This window comes from Rhinoraja longicauda, chromosome 5, assembly GCF_053455715.1.
Source record: "Rhinoraja longicauda isolate Sanriku21f chromosome 5, sRhiLon1.1, whole genome shotgun sequence".
Classification (NCBI taxonomy): domain Eukaryota; kingdom Metazoa; phylum Chordata; class Chondrichthyes; order Rajiformes; family Arhynchobatidae; genus Rhinoraja; species Rhinoraja longicauda.
In genome coordinates this window covers 26,112,283-26,133,082 of record NC_135957.1, presented here as the reverse complement: position 1 = coordinate 26,133,082, position 20,800 = coordinate 26,112,283, and the positions used below count along the sequence as shown (strand labels likewise).

The 20,800-nt window shown below is 42.4% G+C and overlaps 1 protein-coding gene across 1 annotated transcript in view; it reads left to right on the top strand.

Annotated features, from left to right (window-relative positions):
- Positions 1-11,194, top strand: part of gfral (GDNF family receptor alpha like) — a 51,518-nt gene extending 40,324 nt beyond the window's left edge. Inside the window, exons 10-11 of the mRNA XM_078400034.1 lie at positions 8,397-8,430; positions 11,149-11,194. Coding sequence (XP_078256160.1) covers positions 8,397-8,430; positions 11,149-11,194 — 80 coding nt within the window. The remainder of the gene's footprint in view (positions 1-8,396; positions 8,431-11,148) is intronic.
- Positions 11,195-20,800: the final 9,606 nt, after the last annotated feature.

Sequence of the window (20,800 nt, the reverse complement as noted above, 5' to 3'; positions counted from 1 at the left end):
CTGTGACAGGAATAAGAGGTTATATATAAAAACAGAAAGTAATGGAAAATCTCAGCAGGCCAAACAGCATCCATGGAGAGAGAAAGTGTTAACATTTCAGATCCAGGGTCTTGCATATTTGAGGCAGCACAGTGGCACAGTGTCTCTGCCTCGTAACGCCAGAGACCCCGGTTCGATCCTGACCTCAGGTGCTGTCTGTGTGGAGTTGGCACTTTCACCCCGTGACCGCGTGGGTTTCCTCCAGCTGCCGCGGTTTCCTCCCACACCTCAAAGCCATGCGGGTTTGTAGGTTAATTGATCCTCCGTAAATTGCCCTTAGCGTGTAGGGAGTGGACACAAAGCACAATGCAGAACTAGATAGACACAAAATGTTGGAGTAACTCAGCGCAAGTTGTAGAATGTAGCGGGAATGTAGAACTAGTGTGAACAGGTGATCGATGGTCGGCGTGGATTCAGTGGGTTGAAGGGCCTGTTTCCATGCTGTATCACAGAACTTGGTGGATAATTGGGCAGACAGCAATTCCCAGATCAGTGCCAATTGCAAGCGGTATTCCTTCCAATGACCTCCAGGCCCCCTCGCTCACTGCTTCATCTTCCAGCCCCACCACACAGTGCTGCTGTCCATGTTCGGAGATGGATGACATGAAACCATCCCAGGACCGACTTGTTGCCTCATCTACTGTGACTAGCACCCGCAGCTTGCAAGTAAAGAAGGAATGGTGGTGAATCTGTGGAATTCTTTGCCACAGAAAGCTGTGGAGGCCAAGTCAGTGGATATTTTTAAGGCAGAGATAGCTAGATTCTTGATTAGTATGGGTGTCAGAGGCTATGGGGAGAAGGCAGGAGAATGGGGTTAGGAGGTAGAGATAGATCAGCAATGATTAAATGGCGGAGTAGACTTGATGGGCCGAATGGCCTAATACTACTCCTATTTCTTATGACCTTTTCACATCAAGAATAACACTGGTGAATAATTTCTGTCCTTAGAATGTAGTACATAGAAGATGGAAGATTGAACATAGAACAGTACAGCAGAAGACCAGGCCCATCAGCCCACAAGGCATGTGTTAAACATGATGCCAAGACCAATTCTAATCTGCTTGCACATAATCCATACCCCTCTATTTCCTGCATATCCGTATGCCTAATCTAAAAGTCTCTTGAATGCCACTATCATATCTGCCTCAACCACCATCATGTACCAGGCACCTATAACCCCCTCTGTTAAAACAAATTGCCCCGCACACCTATGTAAATTTTGCTCTTCTCATCTTAAAGCTCTGCCCTGCAGTATTTGATTTTTCTATCCTGGTAATCTTTCTTGGGTAGACAAATCCATTTTCTCCTCCCCATTGCCTGAACACTGCAAGTCAGAAAATAGTGCAATTTGATCTTCCCATCTTGAACTTCACGCACTGTAGTTTTGCCCATTAACTTAACTTAAGCTATTCACATCCATTTGTCACTCGTTTCCATATACAGAATGTGCAGGCCTACCCCTGGGTTCCGAATGTCTAACTTATGGGCATCCATACATAGGAATGAGCTCCCATGTCATCATTAATTTCACAAGCCCAAACTACAAATATACATTCAATCCTGCGAATGGCAGAACTTGATTTCCCTCTCCTTCCACTTTTAGTAATTGATTTTTCTCATCAGTTTTGAGTGTTCCGTGCATCCACCGATATAAAAACAATGTGCCACAGATGCTGGAAAACTGACATAAAAGCAGGAGCTGCAGGAAAGACTCAGTAAGTCAGACATCAATGGTGAATAAAAGAAGCAAAGATAATGTGGTCAGATCAGTGGCTTTTAAATGACATTGAAAAGGTTAGAGATGCAATAGATACTGAGACGGGTACAGAGGCAGGGAAGGTGGGGCTGCAAGGAGAAAAGAATGGAAGTGATGATCCGAGATCTAGTGGAAGACAAGGGAAACTAAATAGAAAAAAGGGACAATGATGCAAAGTGAGAGGGGATGAAAATTGGGTCAAGTATAAAGAGAGCAGTCTAAAGCAGGAGTCAACAGTAACGGCAGAATCAGGCATAGAGTCACAGAGGCGTAACATAATAGAAACAAGCACTTTGGCCCATCGACTTCACATGGGCCATGAATCACCCACTTACACGGCCCCTTCACTGATCCCACTTTATTCTCCCCACATCTCTCCTCTCTTCACATGGATTTCCCCTAGATTCTACAACTCACCTACACACAAAAGGGAAATTTATAGCAGCCAATTAACTTAACAACCTGCATGTGTTTGGGAAGTGGGAGGAAATCCACGTAGATAATTGAATACTTGCAACGTAGAGAATGATATGAGACTACGGAAATTGGTTTTTCAGCTAACTATTTAACCTTCTATTGATCTAAATATCAGATCAGAAATCTAGACTGACGGACAATTGCTGAGACTAAATGTATGTGTGTTGAGGACAGAGAAAGTGAAAAACGGAGCTGAAAAGCTGTAATATTTACTGAGGTTAATATTTTGTAGTAAAATATTAGTTAAAACTATATTTTGTGTGGATATTGCCAGGAGTTGAGGGCCTGAGCTATAAGGAAATGTAGGGCAGGCTAGGATGGTATTCCTTGGAGTGTAGGAGTATGAGAGGTGATCTTGTGTAGGTGTGTAGGATCGTGAGGGGGATAGATAGGGTAGATGCATAAAGCCTTTTAGCCAGAGTAGGGGAATCAAGATCCAGAGGGCATAGGTTTAAGGTGAGAGGGGAATGATTTAATGGGAATCTGAGAGGCAACTTTTTCACACAGTTGTATATGGAATGAGCAGCCAGAGGAGATTGTTAAGGCAGAAACTATAACACCATTTAAAAGGCATTTGGACAGGTATGTGGGTAGGAAAGGTTTAGAGGGATAAGGGCCACACATGGACAGGTGGGACTAATGTACATGGGGCATTTTGGTCAATGTGTGCAAGCTGGCTGAAGGGCCTGTTTCCATACTGTATGACTCTATGACTCTATATGAAAAGTTTAAATTAGATTAGAAAAGTAAGCTTTGTCCATCCCCCAACTCTTTTCCAACTTTCTCCCCGCACTAAAATCAGCCTGTAAAAGGATCCTGACCCGAAACATCACCTAGCCATGTACTCCAGCAATGCTGCCTAACCTGCTTGAGTTACTCCAGCACTTTGTCTTTTCCAGCACTAAAACTTCTCTTGTGAATAGTCCTAATCATATTCCACACCCTCTCCTCGTTCCACTTTATCGCCTTCTCTGTATTTACCTTTCTAATCTCTTTGCTGAGAGATGTCTTCATCAAGGAGAATTATCCTGATTGGAACAAGATAGTTCATTATTGAGGCAATAGGCTGGGATAAAAAGGCAGTGTGCAATGGATATGTTTTCTTCACTCTGGATTCAGTGAAGATAAACATTTTCAGTGAATTTTCACATTTAAACGTGCTATGTTTGCATGATTTGAGATACCGGGTGCACAGCACACACTGAATCACTAGGAATTTGCTAACTAAAACCTGGAAACAGCAGTTGGAGACTTTCCAATGCAACAGTCTTGTTTTGACAGCAACTGCTTTCTGAAGATGAATAGCAAACCAAGAGGACTCCCAGAGTGCCGCAGAGTCATCCAGCACAGAAACAACCTATTAAATATGTATCTGTACAAATCCCAAAAGAAATCCAAAGTGTGCCAAAATTTTGCAACATAACATCTGAAACTGAGGGTGAAATTGAGCAAATGTAATCTAAGAAGGAATCTTTCCCAAGGCACCAAACAGTGATAGCAGTTCACAGAAGGATAATGGTTCATTTTTAGTACTTTGTTTACTTTGCTGTAATTAGCAACTTCTTTAACCCATAAGTGTTTTTGTTGCAGTATGTGAGGGTGACTACACTACATCCACTGATGACAATCAGTTACAAAGAAAGGAAATGAATGGGGAGATACAGAAGTATTTAATTTTGATACTAAGGTCGTGCTTTGAGTGCTTGATTGAGATAGTAAATTCATTACTCACTCATCCATTATCTCTCAATTACCTTTGTCCATGATACCTTAGTTTTAAATCTCTCTTCCTCATATTCATAAAACATAGAACAGTACAGGTACAGGAACAGGCCATTTGGCCCACAATGTCCATGCTGAACACAATGCCGAGTTTACCTAAACTCCTCTGCCTGCACATATCCATAACCTTCCATTCCCTGCATATCCACATGTCTATCTAAAAGCCTCTTAAATGCCACTGTTATATCTGCCTCCACCACCAATCCTGGTGGTGGTGCCAGGTACACAGCACTCTCTGTACAAAAAAACCTGCCCTGCACATCTCCTTTAAACTTTGCTCCTCTCACCTTAAATGCCCTCTGGTCTTTGCCATTTCCATCTTGGGAAAAAGGTTTTGACTTCTGACCCTATCTATGCCACTCATATTTTTTATATACCTCTATCAGGTCATCCTTCTGCTTCCGACGCTCCAGAAAAAAAACAATCCCGTGTTTGTCCAACTCTTCTTATTGCTAAATCTATAAGATTTCAGAATCTAAATCTATTCTGAGAATCTATACTCGGATTCCTCTGTCTCCTCTTCCTTTACCATATGCCTTCAATAAAATGTTGCCTGCAACATGCCTTATTTTAAAGAGGCTACATAAATGTAGATTGCTGTTCAAACAGGGCGGCAGACCTCCAGATCATCATCCTTTATTGCACATGAGCTGCTTCAGGCCATTGAACAATCCAAAGCCAATTCCTAATCCTAACCATATTTTCTAAATTGGTTCAGCTTTCCAAAGCCAAATTTTACATCACTGAAATCAGAAACGTGAAGTATTTGAATGTGATTTCTCAGACCACATCTGAAGCACCAGACTACACGAAGAACCTGAAATTGAATCTGCTATTTCTACATCTTGTTTGCCTTGAATGTTACGGTCTAAAGAGAATGAAAACAGACATAACTTTAGATTGATTGATTGAATTGATTGATTGAAAGATATTGCACGGAAACAGGCCCCTTAGCCCACTGAGTTCACATCGACCATCGTTCATGCTCGTTCTATGTCATCCTATTTTTGTATCCACTCCCTATATACTAGGGCCAATTTATAGCGGTTCATTAAACTACAAACCTGCATGCCTTTGGGATGTGAGAGGAAACCGAAGCACCCGGAGGAAACCCACGGAGTCACAGGGAGAACATGCAAATTCCACATAGACAGCGCCCAAAGTCAGGATCGATCCTGGATCTCTGGCGATGTGAGGCAGCATCTCTACCAGGTGCATCTCTACTGAACGCATGGAAAAGTCAGAAGAATTAATGAATTAGTTCTTCAAAGCTCAGTTCTCTTCATAAGACCATAAGATCATAAGACATAGGAGTAGAATTAGGTCAGTTCGGTCCATCGAGTCTAATCCACCATTCAATCATGACTGATCTATTTTTCCCTCTCTACCCAATTTTCCTACCTTCTCCCGTCACCTTTGATGCCTTACTTATCAAAAACCTATTAATCTCTGTCTTAAAAATACCCTAAGTCGGCCTCCACAGCCATTTATGGCAATGAATTCAATAGGTTTACCACCCTCTAACAAAATTAATTCCTCCTCATCTCCATTTTGAAGTTACATAATTTTATTCTGAGGCAGTGCCCTCTGGTTCTACAGTATACTCTCCCATTACTGGAGAGATACTTTCCACCTCCACTCTATCTAGGTCTTTCATTATCTGATAGTGTCAGTGAGATCTCCCCTTGTCCTTCTAAATTCCAGCAACTGCACGCCTGGAGCCTTCAAATGCTCATCACATATTAACCCAATCATCCCTGGGATCATTCTCATAAACATCCTCTGACCCCCTTCAAAGCCAGCACATCCTTCCTCAGATATGGGGCCCAAAACTGTTCACAATACTGATAAAGCCTCATCATTACATCCGTGCTTTTATATTCCAGTCCTGTCGCAATGAAAGCTAACATTACATTTGCCTTCCTTATCACTGAGTCAACCTGCAAATAAATCTTTTGTGAATCCGGCATCAGCACTCCCAAGTCTCTTTGCACCGATTTCTGAATCCTCTCCCCATTTAGAAAGTCGTCTATGCCTTAATTCCTTCTACAAAAGTGCACAACTGTACACTTTGCTACACTGTATTTCATTTGTCACTTCTTTGCCCACTCTCCCAACCTGTCCATCCTCTTGCAGCCTCCCTGCTTCCTAAACACCGCCTGCCCCTCCACCTTTCTTTGTATCATCCAAAAACATTGCCACCAAGTCTTCAATTCCCTTCTCTAGATCATTAACATCCTCTCCTTGTAATGTCTCTTCATAAAAACAGGCATGTCATTTCTAACTACTTGTAATATGCTCTTGATGTTGTGAGATGTATTCCCAGTATCGAGATCAATTGAAATTCCTTGATTATGCTGGAGCAGAATAGCAGAGGTAGCATAGCAGCAGTGAGTAAAAAGCTGCAACTGCGCAGTGCCAGAGACAGGTTCAATCCTGACCTTGGGTGCTAACTGTGTGGAGTTTACACATTCTCCCTGTAAACTCATGGGTTTCCTCCCCGTGCTCCGGTTTTCACCCACATTCTAAATACATGCGGGCTATTGGGTGAATTGGCCACTGTAAATTGTGGCGAATATGTAGGTATGAGGTAGAATCTGGGAGATTTGATGGGAATGTGGAGAGAAATTAAAATATAGGATTCGTGTAAATGGGAGGTCACCATGCAGTCAGTGGGTAAACACAATACTCAAAGATAATATATAATTTTAAAGAAATTCAAAATATCAGTAACCACAATACTAGTGCAAAAGTTCATCTTGAAGATGGTGCTGGAACATTATGCCTCTTTGCTGCTGTTCCCAGAAGATGATGTGCTTTCATACATTACAATCGTTCCACTTTTAAATCTTTATTTCAACAGCAGCTTTTCGCTGTATAATAATAATAATAATAATAATAATAATATATTCCTTTATTCGTCCCACACCGGGAAAATTTACAACCGACAACAGTATGACAACAGTAAGCTTAACTGATCTAAACTAAAATCTACTTAACTTGACAAAATCTCCCTATTCTTCAACCATTTTGCAATAAGGGACAACATGCCATTTGCCTTCATGACACCTTCCTTTTAAAATGGTGTGATTCATGAACTAGATTCATGTTCTGCATGGACATTGTGGGCTGAATGGCCTATTCCTGTGCTGTACTGTTCTATGTAAAACCTAGATCGCCCTGTCTCTCTCCATTTAGAAAATGGAAGCAGGAGACCAGATGTGTATGTTTTTCTAGTCAGAGGATTATTCTTGAAAACAGCCTTTTCCCAACAATATGCAATGAAGAAATACATTAAATGTTTGCCTTGAACACAAATCTAGGCCAGCATGCCTGAGAATATTTCTGCCTTTGTTCACTGTTAAAGGAAAATACACTATAGAATTTAACCAGGTTGATGCAGCCATTATTTCTTTAATGATCTTTTTATTATTAACTGCATATGGAATTCCAATAAAACTCTAATGAAAAAGGCCTTTCAGAAGCCCTTGTAGAGGGGTTAGAAAAAGTTAAACCAGGTGTTTGTCATTTTCGCACAAGTCTGTAAACTATGAAATAAACTGCCTCGGTGGCAATCTGCCCAAACTCTGTCACTTAGGAGAAGGGAGTCTTTGTAAAAGACAGCAATCTTAAATATAAGGAATTAAAACAGGCCAAAGATAAATCACAGCGCTGTTTACTTTGAACCTAATATTGTTCCATCTTCTTTTCAGTTTTACTACCTTTTAAATAATCATTTTTCTGACAATTTATTATCTTTATAAAGCATTCTTGCTTTAAGTGGATTGCATTGCCTGAAGGCAATGGGAAAAGGTCAAAAGGTGATGGCATATGATACCTATTCACTATGCCAAAGTAACAGACAATTTCACTGTCTTCATTATGGGTAGACCAAGGGATTGAGAGGCCTCTGAACTTACAGGACTGAATGGCCCATTAACGAACAGTAATATAATTTCCTTGCTCTCACTAATTGCATTATTCTTCCTTCGCATTGGAAAAAAAATCACACAGTCGATGCCATCCCACATGTGAAACTTAAAAGGTATTTCCAAAATGACCATGTCAGAGACCTTACATGTGTGACGCATCCCTTGAAATTCTCAGAAAAAGGACACAAAAAGGACACAAAGTGCTGGAGAAACTCAGTGGGTCAGGCAGCATTTTTGGAGAACAAGGAAAGGTGACGTCTCAGGTTGGAATCCTTCTTCGGACATTTAAAATTCCAATGGCAACAAAAATTCATGGCACGAAGTAGAACATTAATCTAGCATCCTTGTTTTCCCCCCAGGTATAACAATATGTGCGCTTACCTATGTCTGCGTGGTCTCTTTGGTCTTAGGGGTTGTCATTACTGTCATCTTATGCAAGACAAGGTAAGCAATTATCACCTTTCTTCAGCCTGTAATTAAATATTTCTGAACAAAGCTGTCGTGGGGTTGCCTCACAAGCGAAACTTTATTTTGCTACCAGCTGGGTTTATGGGAATGTTGGTTGAAACCCTTTTCACATCATACATTGAGGTGGTAACAGAATTACTATTAGATTTAGGCCAGACATTATTTCTATCAATCAATGTCAGGCTAATCAATACAGTGTGAAAGCAGTCACATTACTAGATCTGTTTATTTATGGGCTGATCATCATTCTCACTATTGTCAGAAGAGTGATTTGCAGGAGGAGCCTATTATGTCAAGTATATTTAGTTATAAATATGTACAGATGTTTTTTGGAATAAAAAAAGCATCAGCACAGATGGGCTCTTACAGCTTCAAGAGCTGTGTAATTATTGCTCTCTACCTTGCAGAACTTGGAGGCATGACGGAATATAAAACTAATTGCTCTTTACTACGAGGTTCATGCAATAATTGTGTTTGCAGTGCACTAACTAATTTACCCATAAATCATTTATTGTGTAGGTTTGGCAGAGTAGAGCTGAATATCTAAAAAGGAAATAGTTTGTATTATTCCTTACCAATGTTGACCTATAGGCAATGCTCGATTGAACACGCATCAATTGGAAAAAATAAACAGTAATTACAGATCACATTCTTTGTTCAGTCTGAAAAGGATTCAGGCTGATGTGCTGCAAGAGCTATACTCCTCTGATCGCTACTGAGATAAATGGGGCTTGATAGAAATGGAGCAGAATGATCTGTAGCTGGTTGGATGAAACTGTGAAATTATTATATCTTGATGAACAAACAAGGTAGATATTCAGTTCTTCCTTTAGAAAGCGCTTTTATTTTCCCTAAGGGGGGTCAAGGGTTTTTTTGTTTGGGGGGTGGGAGGGGATAATCTAGTGTCTTTGTATTGTAAGAAAATAACTGCAAATGCTGGTACAAATCAAAGGTATTTATTCACAAAATGCTGGAGTAACTCAGCAGGTCAGGCAGCATCTCAGGAGAGAAGGAATGGGTGACGTTTTGGGTCGAGACCCTTCCTCAGACTGATGTCAGGGGGGCGGGACAAAGGAAGGATATAGGTGGAGACAGGAAGATAAAGGGAGAACTGGGAAGGGGGAAGGGAAGAGAGGAACTGTCTAAAGTTGAAGAAGTCAATGTTCATACCGCTGGGTTGCAGGCTGCCCAAGCGAAATATGAGGTGCTGTTCCTCCAATTTCCGGTGGACCTCACTATGGCACTGGAGGAGGCCCGTGACAGAAAGGTCAGACTGGGAGTGGGAGGGGGAGTTGAAGTGCTCAGCCACCGGGAGATCAGGTTGGTTAAGGCGGACTGAGCGAAGGTGTTGAACGAAACGATCGCCGAGCCTGCGTTTGGTTTCGACGATGTAAAGAAGTTGACATCTAGAGCAACGGATGCAATAGATGAGGTTGGAGGAGGTGCAGGTGAACCTCTGTCTCACCTGGAAAGACTGTTTGGGTCCTTGGATGAAGTTGAGGGGGGAGGTAAAGGGATCAGATGCCTTTCAGCTGGCACCAATAACAATGCATGACGCCTCTTACAAAGGTATTATTAAGAAGTCTTGAAGGCATATGTTAATCCAGTGTACTTAAATATCTGGAGAGTTATGAGTTTATTTTGGAATTACCAGTTCCTGACATGGATAGTACAGACATGTTGAATTTTAGCCTACCACACTTTTAATTCACCTTGTCGAGATGTTGCACCGTTGGGACTTCAAAGAGAATGCAGGAAACTAAACCCCGTGAGTTTAAAAAGAGTGCTGCAAACAAGGCTTCAGTGGGTTGAGAAGGGTGGGAACAGTGTTCCATTGCTTTATTAAGAGTGCGAGAATGGACTCCCGGGAAGGTTAAAGGGCAGCACGGGGACCACCTCCGGATGACAAGCTGTCGGGGTTTCTACAACAATGCAGATTATCAACATGTTCCTGCAGTAGGTTCTTTCCTTAATATTTGTGTTAAGAACTGTGTGGGACCTTGTGGTATGACTTGATTGGCCCTTTCCTACCTCCAGTTCCCTCCCCACCACTTTAAGTCTGAAGAAGGGTCCCGGCCAGAAACCTCACCCATTCCTTCTCTCCAGAGATGCTGCCTGACCCGTTGAGTTACTCCAACATTTGGTGTCTATCTACGACTTTTGATACATTGTTGCACCAGTCACTGCCTTCAAGAGAAGATCTTTTGCTGGCGACTCTACCCTTGTTGCTTGCCTCAGTGAACAATGAAACCAGATTTTATTCCGACAATTCCTGTGGAATTCATTGCCACGGACAGCTGTGGAGGCCAAGACATTGGGTATTTTTAAGGCAGAGGTTGATAGTTCTTGCATAGTAATGCATCAGAGATAATGGGGAGAAGGCAGGAGAATGGGGTTGAGAGGAAAAAATAGATCAGCGATGATTGAATGGCAGAGTAGACTCGATGGGGTGAATGGCCTAATTCTGCTCCAATGTCTTAGGGTCAAAGTTGCACTCTTGACACTGGCACAGAACAGTATTTTAGGTCAGATTACAGCAGGCATTCAAGTGATATTTGCAAATGTACTTATTTAACAGCAAAACAGCCCTACAAGACGTATTCGCTGGGTGGAAACATTATTTCAGCAGCTGTGTTCAGATCTGATTCAGCGTTTTTGAGAATAATGCACTGACACAATTGCTTTTCTTTTCAGAATATCCAAGATTTCTGAACAGACTGCAAAAAGTTCTACATGTTAAACGAAGACAAAAATACTCAAGTGCTGGCAACGTTGGAGTAAATGTTCTGGTTGAAAAATCTCATACAGTTCTCATGACGTTTTGCGTGTGCCACGTCCTATGCATGTGTAATTATTTTTTGTGTGGTTAGGTTTTCGAAGTTCTCCTGCTTAACTTATTTGATCAATTGAATTTATACTTGATTTAAGCCATGGGTAGAAGGCCAAAAATTAGTCTTCGACTTCCAGAAACGAGCTTTGCTTGACAAGACAGGTTGCAAAAATGAAACTACATGCAAGATAACGTTCAACCACATTCCCACTGTGGAAATTCCTACCAACAGCATTAATGTGTACGACATTCAGTGGACGTATTTCTTTTCAGTAGCTTTATTAACTTTAATAACTGTATTGTACTAAATAATTTATTGTTAAATGCTAAATAATTGTAATAAACATGATTTTAAACAATAGGAAAGTAGTCCTTGTTATGTAGCTCAGGCATTCACTGATTGTTTTATGATTGTGTTCATATTGACCATTAGCTTTTTATTTGTAATAAAAATGAACTGCGGGTGCTGGTTTGTACCAAAGATAGGCACAAAATGCTGGAGTAACTCAGCGGGTCAGGCAGCATCTCTGGAGAAAATGAATAGGTGACTTTTTGGGTCGGGAACTTTTTTTACTTGTGTTCCTGTTCTGGCTTTGACAGCCAGTAAAGCTGGGGCTTAGCCAGCTGGCAACGCTGTCAGAGGGTTTTCTGGAGCAGAGCTTCTCTTTGGCATTGTACAAGGAGGTGCTGCCTCTCTGGGTATTGCTGCTGGTCTCTAGAGTGGCTCAATGTTTTATGGTCATACAAACTGGAACGGAACAATGACATTCTTACTTACTTACTTGCAGCAGCATGAATTCTACAAGACAGTGAAAAGACAGTGCAACAAAACAAGACTTTGGTGCAAAAATATATAATTGGAAAACTTGTCCATAGTTGTGCAAGAGGTGGTCATTGTCGAGGTATAGATCCGTTGTCGAGGTATAATTAAGGTTTAGTTTAGAGATACAGTGTGGAAACAGGCCCTTCAGTACACCAAATCCATGCCGATCGAGGAGACATGCTGAGCAAATTTTATTTATACAGGGAGTGTTGGGTGCCTGGAATGTGCTGCCAAGGGTGGTGGTGGAGGCATAGATGACAATGGATCATGTACACGCAGAGGAGATTAGTTTAACCTGGTGTCATGTTCAGTATGGACATTGCGGGCCAATGGACCTGGTCCTGTGCTATACTGTTCTATGTTATATGTTAGTGTCCAAATCATAACAAGGCACGTTTGACTCTTACAATGGATATGTGTACGCCTGCGTGTGTGTGTGTTTGCTTGCATGCATGCGTGCGCGTGTGTTTGTGAGTGTGTATGTTGGTGTGTGTTGGGATGTGCATTTGTGTGTGATGGCAGAAAGAAACTAATTCACTCAAGCACACATATTACACATGTCATTAATGGGTTTCCCTCTCGTTACACAGGCCGGAGTAGTGATCACAAGCAAGGCCTTTGCCATCCCCTGTTACAATTGGCAGCCTCAACATCAACTCAACCCTAAATCCCTAACTTCCTCTTAACTCTTTAACAAGATGTTTTTGTTATTTAATCAATTTTTAATAATGGGTTCGCTTAAAACAACTGAAATATTTGTTTGGTTACACTCAAAGGACTTTTTATTATTACTTCAGATGACGAATGGCTTCAGCCGATGGCAACGCTGATGGGAATGTTGTGCGTCTATGGTGACAGAACACTGCCACATTATCTGCTCTGTAGGGTTTCCCATGAAGCCGGATAGGAAACCCAGATTAAACTGAATAATCACTCCCAAATGGTGTTTAATGAACACATTGAACAGAATCAACAGTGCAGTACAAAAGGCAGGCGAGCACATTTTGTTTACCGATGCCTTCAGCATGGTTCAATAGGATCTGTCGAGCAAACAATGAGGGAATAAAAAATGTTCCTTGTTACGATCATGGAAAAGAGGTCTCACGTTACACTTTAATGCTTAATATGTTTCTCAGTTGATTGAGAATACTGCCATTGATGTGTTGAGCCGTTCCTGCTTTGTATTATATTTGATGCTCGGTATGTAGATTGGCTGGCAGAGTTTTGCAGATGGTGCTTTATGACTCGCATGTGCTACTGCTGAAAGACAAGCTCCTCACAGCGTCTGCTCAACATTGTAGGCACATTACCCCGACCACAAGCTCATTCTACCTCAACTAGCCTACAATTCATTTTGACATTCACATGTTCCAAATAATTCCCAAGAAAAACAGCATTTGAATGGCATGCTCAACAGCCATTGCAAGAATAATAAACTCCTTTCTGTGTGGACAATTGAACCCATACATAAGAGAGGCACAAAGTGCTGGAGTGAGTCAGCGGATCAGGCAGCATCCCTGGAGAAAGAGGATGGGTGACGTTTCGGGTCGGGACCCTTCTTCAAAGTAGAGGGGAGGGAATGTGGAAGAAGGAACTGCAGATGCTGGTTTAAACCAAAGATAGATGTAAAAAGCTAGAGTAACTCAGCAGGCCAGGCAGCATCTCTGGAGAGAAGGAATCTTCAAGGGTCTCGACCCAAAACGACACCCATTCCTTCTATCCAGAGATGCTGCCTGTTCCGCTGAGTTCCTCCAGTTTTTTTGTGTCTATCTTCAGTAGAGGGGAGGGAATTGGAAGTAAAGGCCAGAACAAAGCAGGGCTGGCAAAAGATGGCCAAGGAAGGGTGGAGCCCATCATGACCTATAGTTGGCTGGGGAAGAGGTGATAATGAAGTGATACAAGGATGTGAACAGTAGAACTAGTAGGACCAGTAGGGTAGGGGAGGGGCAGGGAGGGAGGGAATGCAGGGGTTACTTCAAATGAGAGAAATCAACGTTCACACAATGTTGAAAGCTGTCCAAGCGAAATATGAGGTGCTGATCCTCCAATTTGCATATGGCCTCACACTGACAGTGGAAGTGGCCCAGGACAGAAGGGTCAGTATGGGAATGGAAAGGGGAGTTGAAATATTTGGCAGCCAGGAGATCACGTAGGCCCAGGCAGACTGAGCGTAAGTGTTCAGTGAAACGATCACCCCGTCTGCGCTTGATCTCACCAATATATAGGAGCCCACATCGAGAACAACGGATACAGTAGAAGAGGTTGGAGGAGGTGAAAGTGAAACTCTGCCTCATGTGAAAGGACTGTCAGGGATCCTGGATGGGTACTGGTCCAATTCCATTTCAGAAGTTAATGATGAACCCGTCCCCTACCATCTTTTCAGGCTGAGTTTTCCTGGTCCGGGAACAGTTCCATCCAATACAGCAAAACATTGTAGAGGACGAAGCCCAGTCACTAGTGTGTGAGATACAAAGATAATGGTGGGAAGCAGGAACTGACTTGGACAGCATGGTAATGTTAGATTGTTTATAATACTGATGACAAAAGAAGCTTTGGGAACCATAGCTAGACAGTCCCCATATCCCACTTGCTGCATCATGGCCTGGTGCAGCAATTCCAATGCACAGGAATGCAAGAGGCTGCAGAGAGTGGCAGACTCAGCCCAGTCCATTACAGTGCAGCCCTGCCCACCATTGAAAGCATCTACATGCATCGAAACCAAGAGTTTAGTTAGTTTAGTTTAGTTTAGTTTATTATTGTCACGTTTACTGAGGTGCAGTGAAATATTTTCTTTGTATGCTATCCAGTCAAAGAAAAGACTACACATGAATACAATCAAGAGGTTCACAATGCACAGATACAGAATAAAGGCTACAACATTTAGTGGAACATAAAATCTGATAAAGTCAGATTAAAGTTCAAAGGTCTGCAATGAGGTAGATGGGAGGTCAGGGCCACACTCTAGCTGACGAGAGGATCTTTCCGTTGCTTGATAACAGCTGGGGAGAAACTGGCTCTGAATCTGGACTAATGCGTTTTCACACTTCTGTACCTCTTGCCTAATGGGAGAGGGGAGAAGAGTGGCCAGGGTGAGACCCTGGTGAGCATCTTGACAATGCTGGTGGCCTTGCCGAGGCTGCGTGAAGTGTAGATGGAGTCAATGGAAGGGAGGTTAGTTTGCACGATGGTTGGGGCTGCATCCAAAACTCTCTGCAATTTCTTGCAGTCTTGGATGGAGCTGTTCCCACACCAAGTTGTGATACATTCAGATAAAATGTTTTCTAAAGTGCATCTGTATAAGTCAGTGAGGGTTGTTGGGGATATGATGAACTCCCTAAGCCTTCTAAGGAAGTAGAAACATTGTTTGCTTTCTTGGCCATAGCTTCGATATGGCTGGTCCAGCATAAATTGCTGGGGATATTTATTCCGAGGAACTTGAAGCTTTCAAACATCTCTACTTTGGCGCCTTGTAGACTGGAGTGCACCACTTTGCTTCCTGAAGTCGATCACTATCTCCTTTGTCTTGCTGACATTGAGGGAGAGGTTTCTGTCTTGGCACCAAGTTGCAGGTCCCTACCATCCAGGCCATGCCTACTTCTCACTGCCACCAAGTGGGCATGAGGTACAGAAGCCTAAGGTCCCACACCACCACGTTCAAGAACAGCTACTTTCTTGTAGATATCAAGTTCAAGTTCCTGAACTGACCTGCACGACCCTTAATCCTACCTCACCAATGCAACACAACAGGCTATGCCTGGACTTGTGTTTCTAATTGTGTTTTGCAATAATATTGTGTTTCATGCACAGTCTTTTTCTTTCCAATGTCTTGTAAAATTAATTTGTAAGTGATATATATATATTTACTGCATTGCCTGGTCTATGTTCCAGTGATGCTGCAGCAGGCAAGATTTTTGTCATGTATACATCTGGCTGTACTTGTGCACATGGCAATAAACATGGCTTGCTCCCACCCCCTCCCACCAACCTTCCTTCTCGCCAGCTCCTATTTCAATCTCGAACCTGAGAGTATTCCCAGTGAATTATGATGGGGAATGAATTTTGAGCCATATGCTGCACATGGGTTTTCAGTTCTTTTTTATATATGGATATCATCTTGTGTGAAATGACCTCTCTTGAGGAATTTTTTGCTTGCACAAATATTCTTCCCTTATATGAATGAGGGCCTGGAAATATTTCACCCAGTCAATTACATCTGCAAACGTTGTCAATGGAACGAGAAGCATTTGCTTTAGATTATGCTAAAGGCTGATGATAATGTTTGACATGCACCTATTACAGTGATTGCCTGATGTCATACTCTGCTGTGCAATATATTGCACAGCACGGCATAACTTTCAGCGTGCACAGATTTCACGATGACGAGTTGTTAAGTGTGCATGGAAGAAAAGACAGACACCACCACTTTTCAGGTTGGAAAATGCAGGAGAAATTTAAAATAAAAACAGAAATTGCCAGAAAGACCTTAGCAGGTCAGGCAGCATCTGTGGAGAGAGAAATGGTTTCATGTTTCAGGTCTGAGACCCTTCATCGCAACTGAGAAAGAGAGAAATTAGTTAGTCTGGGTCGCAAAGAAGGCAAGAGAGGGTGATGGGTGGAACTAATAGGGCGAAAGAATGTGGCACGGGGCAGGCAGTTAAGCTCATTGCCAGGGTATTGTTATGCAGGATTTCATCTACTGCGCATTACTTAACATTAAACAATGCACAGGTGTTACTGTTATTTAACAGATTCTGTACTTAATTTGACATTTTATTTGGCAAGGTTATTTCTTATGCGGCATCTTGTTGTTCAACCATGAAGTCCAAAAAATTAGTTTACCTTTGAGAGATACGGTGTGGAAATAGACCCAGCAGCCCACTGAGTCCATACCAACCATTGTCATCTGCACACTAGTTCTATCCTATTCGCTAGCATAATTTAAAGAAGTCAATTGACTTAAAAATCCTGCAAGTCTTTGGAATGTGGGAGAAAACCGGAGCACTCTGAGAAAGCCCATTCGATCACAGGGAGAGCATACAAACTCCGTGCAGACAGCACCCGTAAAGGGGCCTGTCCCACTTAGGCGATTTTAAGGCGACTGCCGGCGATTAGGCTGTCGCTGACGGGCATGATCATGAGGAGTTTTTCAAGAATCGTAGTGGATCTCAGCGCATCGCTGAGAAATCAACCGGAGTGAATTATTTCGGCGACAGCTGGCTTGTCGCCAGGTATCGTTGCTTATTGCAGGCGCTGTCACATGCTGTTCCCAGGTTTGCTAGGTTGTTGCAGATGCATTTAGAAGCACGTAATATTAAATTAAGTAAAGTAATTTGAAGATACCATAAAATACCTGTGTTTAACCAATTTATTTACCGTCAGGACATTTGACAGGTAGTTTGACGGTCAGGTAAGCGTGGGAATTTTGCGATGTTTCCAAAGACAGTGTAATCTCTTAGCCAGGTGCTAGTTTCACAAAAAAAGTGACTTGTATCGACCTGACCTGGCATTGTCGTGGTCATTGTCGTAGGGTAAAGGAAAATTTCGGCGATCTGCTACGACTTTGAGAGTTGCTGGCAGTCGCCTAAAAAATCGCCTAAGAGGGACAGGCCCTTAAGGCAGCAACTCTACCACTGTGCCACTGTGCCACTGTGCCACTGTGCCAACCGGCACAGATCCAAAATACAAAAAAGACAAAAAAGTAACTAACCCGAGGATCGGGAGCAGTTTATAATTCAGCCGAATATTAAGTGATTAGAAAGAAAAAAATACAGTACAAGAGTAAACTTGCAGGGGATGTAATGGACTGTGAAAATGTCCATAGATGTGCAGGGGGAAAAAATCACTGAAGCCAAATGTTGGTCCCTCACACCCAGAAACAAGGGACTTTCTATGGTGCATCTGTAGAACTTAGTTAGGGTCGAAGATAGACCCAAAAAGCTGGAGTAAGGCAGCATCTGGAGAGAAGGAATAGGTAACGTTTCGGGTCGAGACCCTTCTTCAGGGTCGTTTGGGACATAGACAAAGAAATATCAGACCAATTCAATTCATACTTTAAGTACGTGGCCGTGTTTCAATGAGAAAGTTCTCCATCAGTTGTGTTTGCATAATCTTGCATAAATCCACCTCAAGGGGATACTGCAGAGTCATAAAAAATGATGGAGCAATAGAGGGACGGACGTATGATGAAAGAATTGATCGATTGGGCTTATGTTCACTGGAATTTAGAAGGATGAGAGGGGATCTTATAGAAACATAAAATTCTTAAGGGATTGGACAGGCTGGATGCAGGAAACATTTTCCCGATATTAGGGGAGTCCAGAACCAAGGATTACAGTTTAAGAATAAGGGGTAGGCCATTTAGGACTGAGATGAGGAAAAACTTTTTACACAGAGAGTTGTGGATCTATGGAATTCCCTGTCACAGAAGGCAGTGGAGGCCAATTCACTGGATGGTTTCAAGAGAGAGCCAGATATAGCTCTTAGGGCTAACGGAATCAAGGGATAATGTGAGAAAGCAGGAACGGGGTACTGATTTTGGATGATCAGCCATGATCATATTGAATGGCGGTTGCTGGCTCGAGGGGCCAAAATAGGTGCTATTCCTGCACCTATTTTCTATGTTTCTATGTCATGTAGCGCCCCGAGACAGTTTGTTGTCCTTACAAATACTGTAGCCCAGGTCACCTGCCTCTGAGAAGCTTCTAGGCTTGGTATGACTGCTTGTCTAGGATCTAGAGTGCAGGTGATTCTTTGTATCCTCGTCCGCCCGCCCACCCGCCCGCCCGCCCGCCCGCCCGCCCGCCCGCCTGCCCGCCCGCCTGCCTGCCCGCCTGCCTGCCTGCCTGCCTGCCTGTCTGCCTTTGGCCCATATCCCTCTTAACCTTTCCTATCCACGTATCTGTCCAGATGTATTTACTCATCCTGAACCAATCTCATTTTATTCTTCCCACATTACTGTCAACAACTCCCAAGAATATACCACTCACCCATGCACTAAAGGGAATTTCTATCGGCCAAATTGCCGGCAAACTTGCACTTCTTTGCGATGTGGGAGGAAGTCAGAGCACCTGGGGAAAACCCATACGGTCACAGGGAAAACATGCAAACTTCACACAGTCAGGAGTGCTCCCGGGTAACTGAAGCCGGCTGCAGTTTCACCTACTGCTCCACAGTGCCACAATATGCCAGTCCTCTGAATCTGAGAGTGCAGTCAGTTTTCATGCAATCACTTGCACAAGTAATATTTACTGAAAGTTAATTACATGAAGAATAGATTGGCTGGCAGGTAGGTTCGTAACTTGATCATTTACCCTTCCAGGCCTTGCAACTTTATAATTTCTTTATATTCCATCTTCCCTATAATTGTGAAGTAAAACAACATGACAGCCAGCACATTGCAAAGTTTCAGCAGGGCTGCTTTTTATCTTCAATCCAATTAACATTAGCACCAAAATCTCATTTGATCCCTGCTACTCGATGCCTTACTTGTTACAGTCACAAAAACAACAGGCCAGCGACAATTTATAATTCACTCAGGAGTAGTTTCAATAATAAATTTTACTCCATCAATTATAATTGTCTTTCATTGATGTTAATTGACTTGAAAATAATCGGCTTGGGTCCTGGCCTTCAACCACTCTTTGAAGTCAGAAAACAAGACAAACCAGGGAGTGGCCATCTCCCACCTTGTCAAGACCTCTACAGTAATCCAGGATCATGGAAAATGGCCAGAAGTTAAAGAATGGCATTGTGGCATAATTGGTAAAGCTGCTACCTCACAGCGCCAGAGACCCGGGTTCAATTCTGACTGAGGGTGCTGTTTGTACTGAGTTTGTACATTCTTCCTGTGACCGCTTGGCTTTTTCTAGGTGCTCCAGTTTCCTCCTGCATCTCAAAGACGTGCCGGTTTGTAATTGGCTGCTGTAAAATAGGCCCTAGTGTCTCGGATGTGAAAGTGGGATAACAGAGAACTAGTGCGAACAGGTGATCAATGGTCAGCTTGATTTTGGTGGGCTGAAAAGGCAAGTTACCATGCTGTATCTCTAAACTAAACTAAACTAAACTCCATAAACTAAAACAATTTTTTTGACTGTGCTGTCTTCCTCTATGAAAATGTAAATTGCAGATAACCATAATTAGTCCTCACTTGTAGATGTGCAAACTTAAATTAAAGTGAACATACTCAACATATTCATGCTGTTATATAAATTTACGATATTCAGGAATTACCTTTTTTTTTACATGGTATTTCCAGGTCATGAGCCAAAGGAATTTTCCCAATTTAAATCATGTTCAAAACTACCCCAACAATAATGCAGATGTGCAATCATAAAGCAAGCATGCCATAAGCTTAAAGCATAACATACCCTACAGACAAGGCATCCAGTAAATGCATAAAATATTATATAATCATCAAAGACATGACCATGACATTTCAGTTCCCCCACCCCTGCTCCCCACTCCTCCACCTCATGGTCTTTCCTTTTGATCAGGGATGTTGTGGTCTGAACACAAGGCAGATTTTATTGTTTCAGGACTCCACCTAAGGCACTGATTAACTCCCCTCACTTTGGTTTAAACTTTGATTGTAACTGGCCTGGCGTTTTGCTCAGCTGTACACGTTTTTTCACCGTGATTGAATTGTAACGCCAATCCCTTCTTTATGCTCTTATTGCTGTTATATTTTCAGTTCT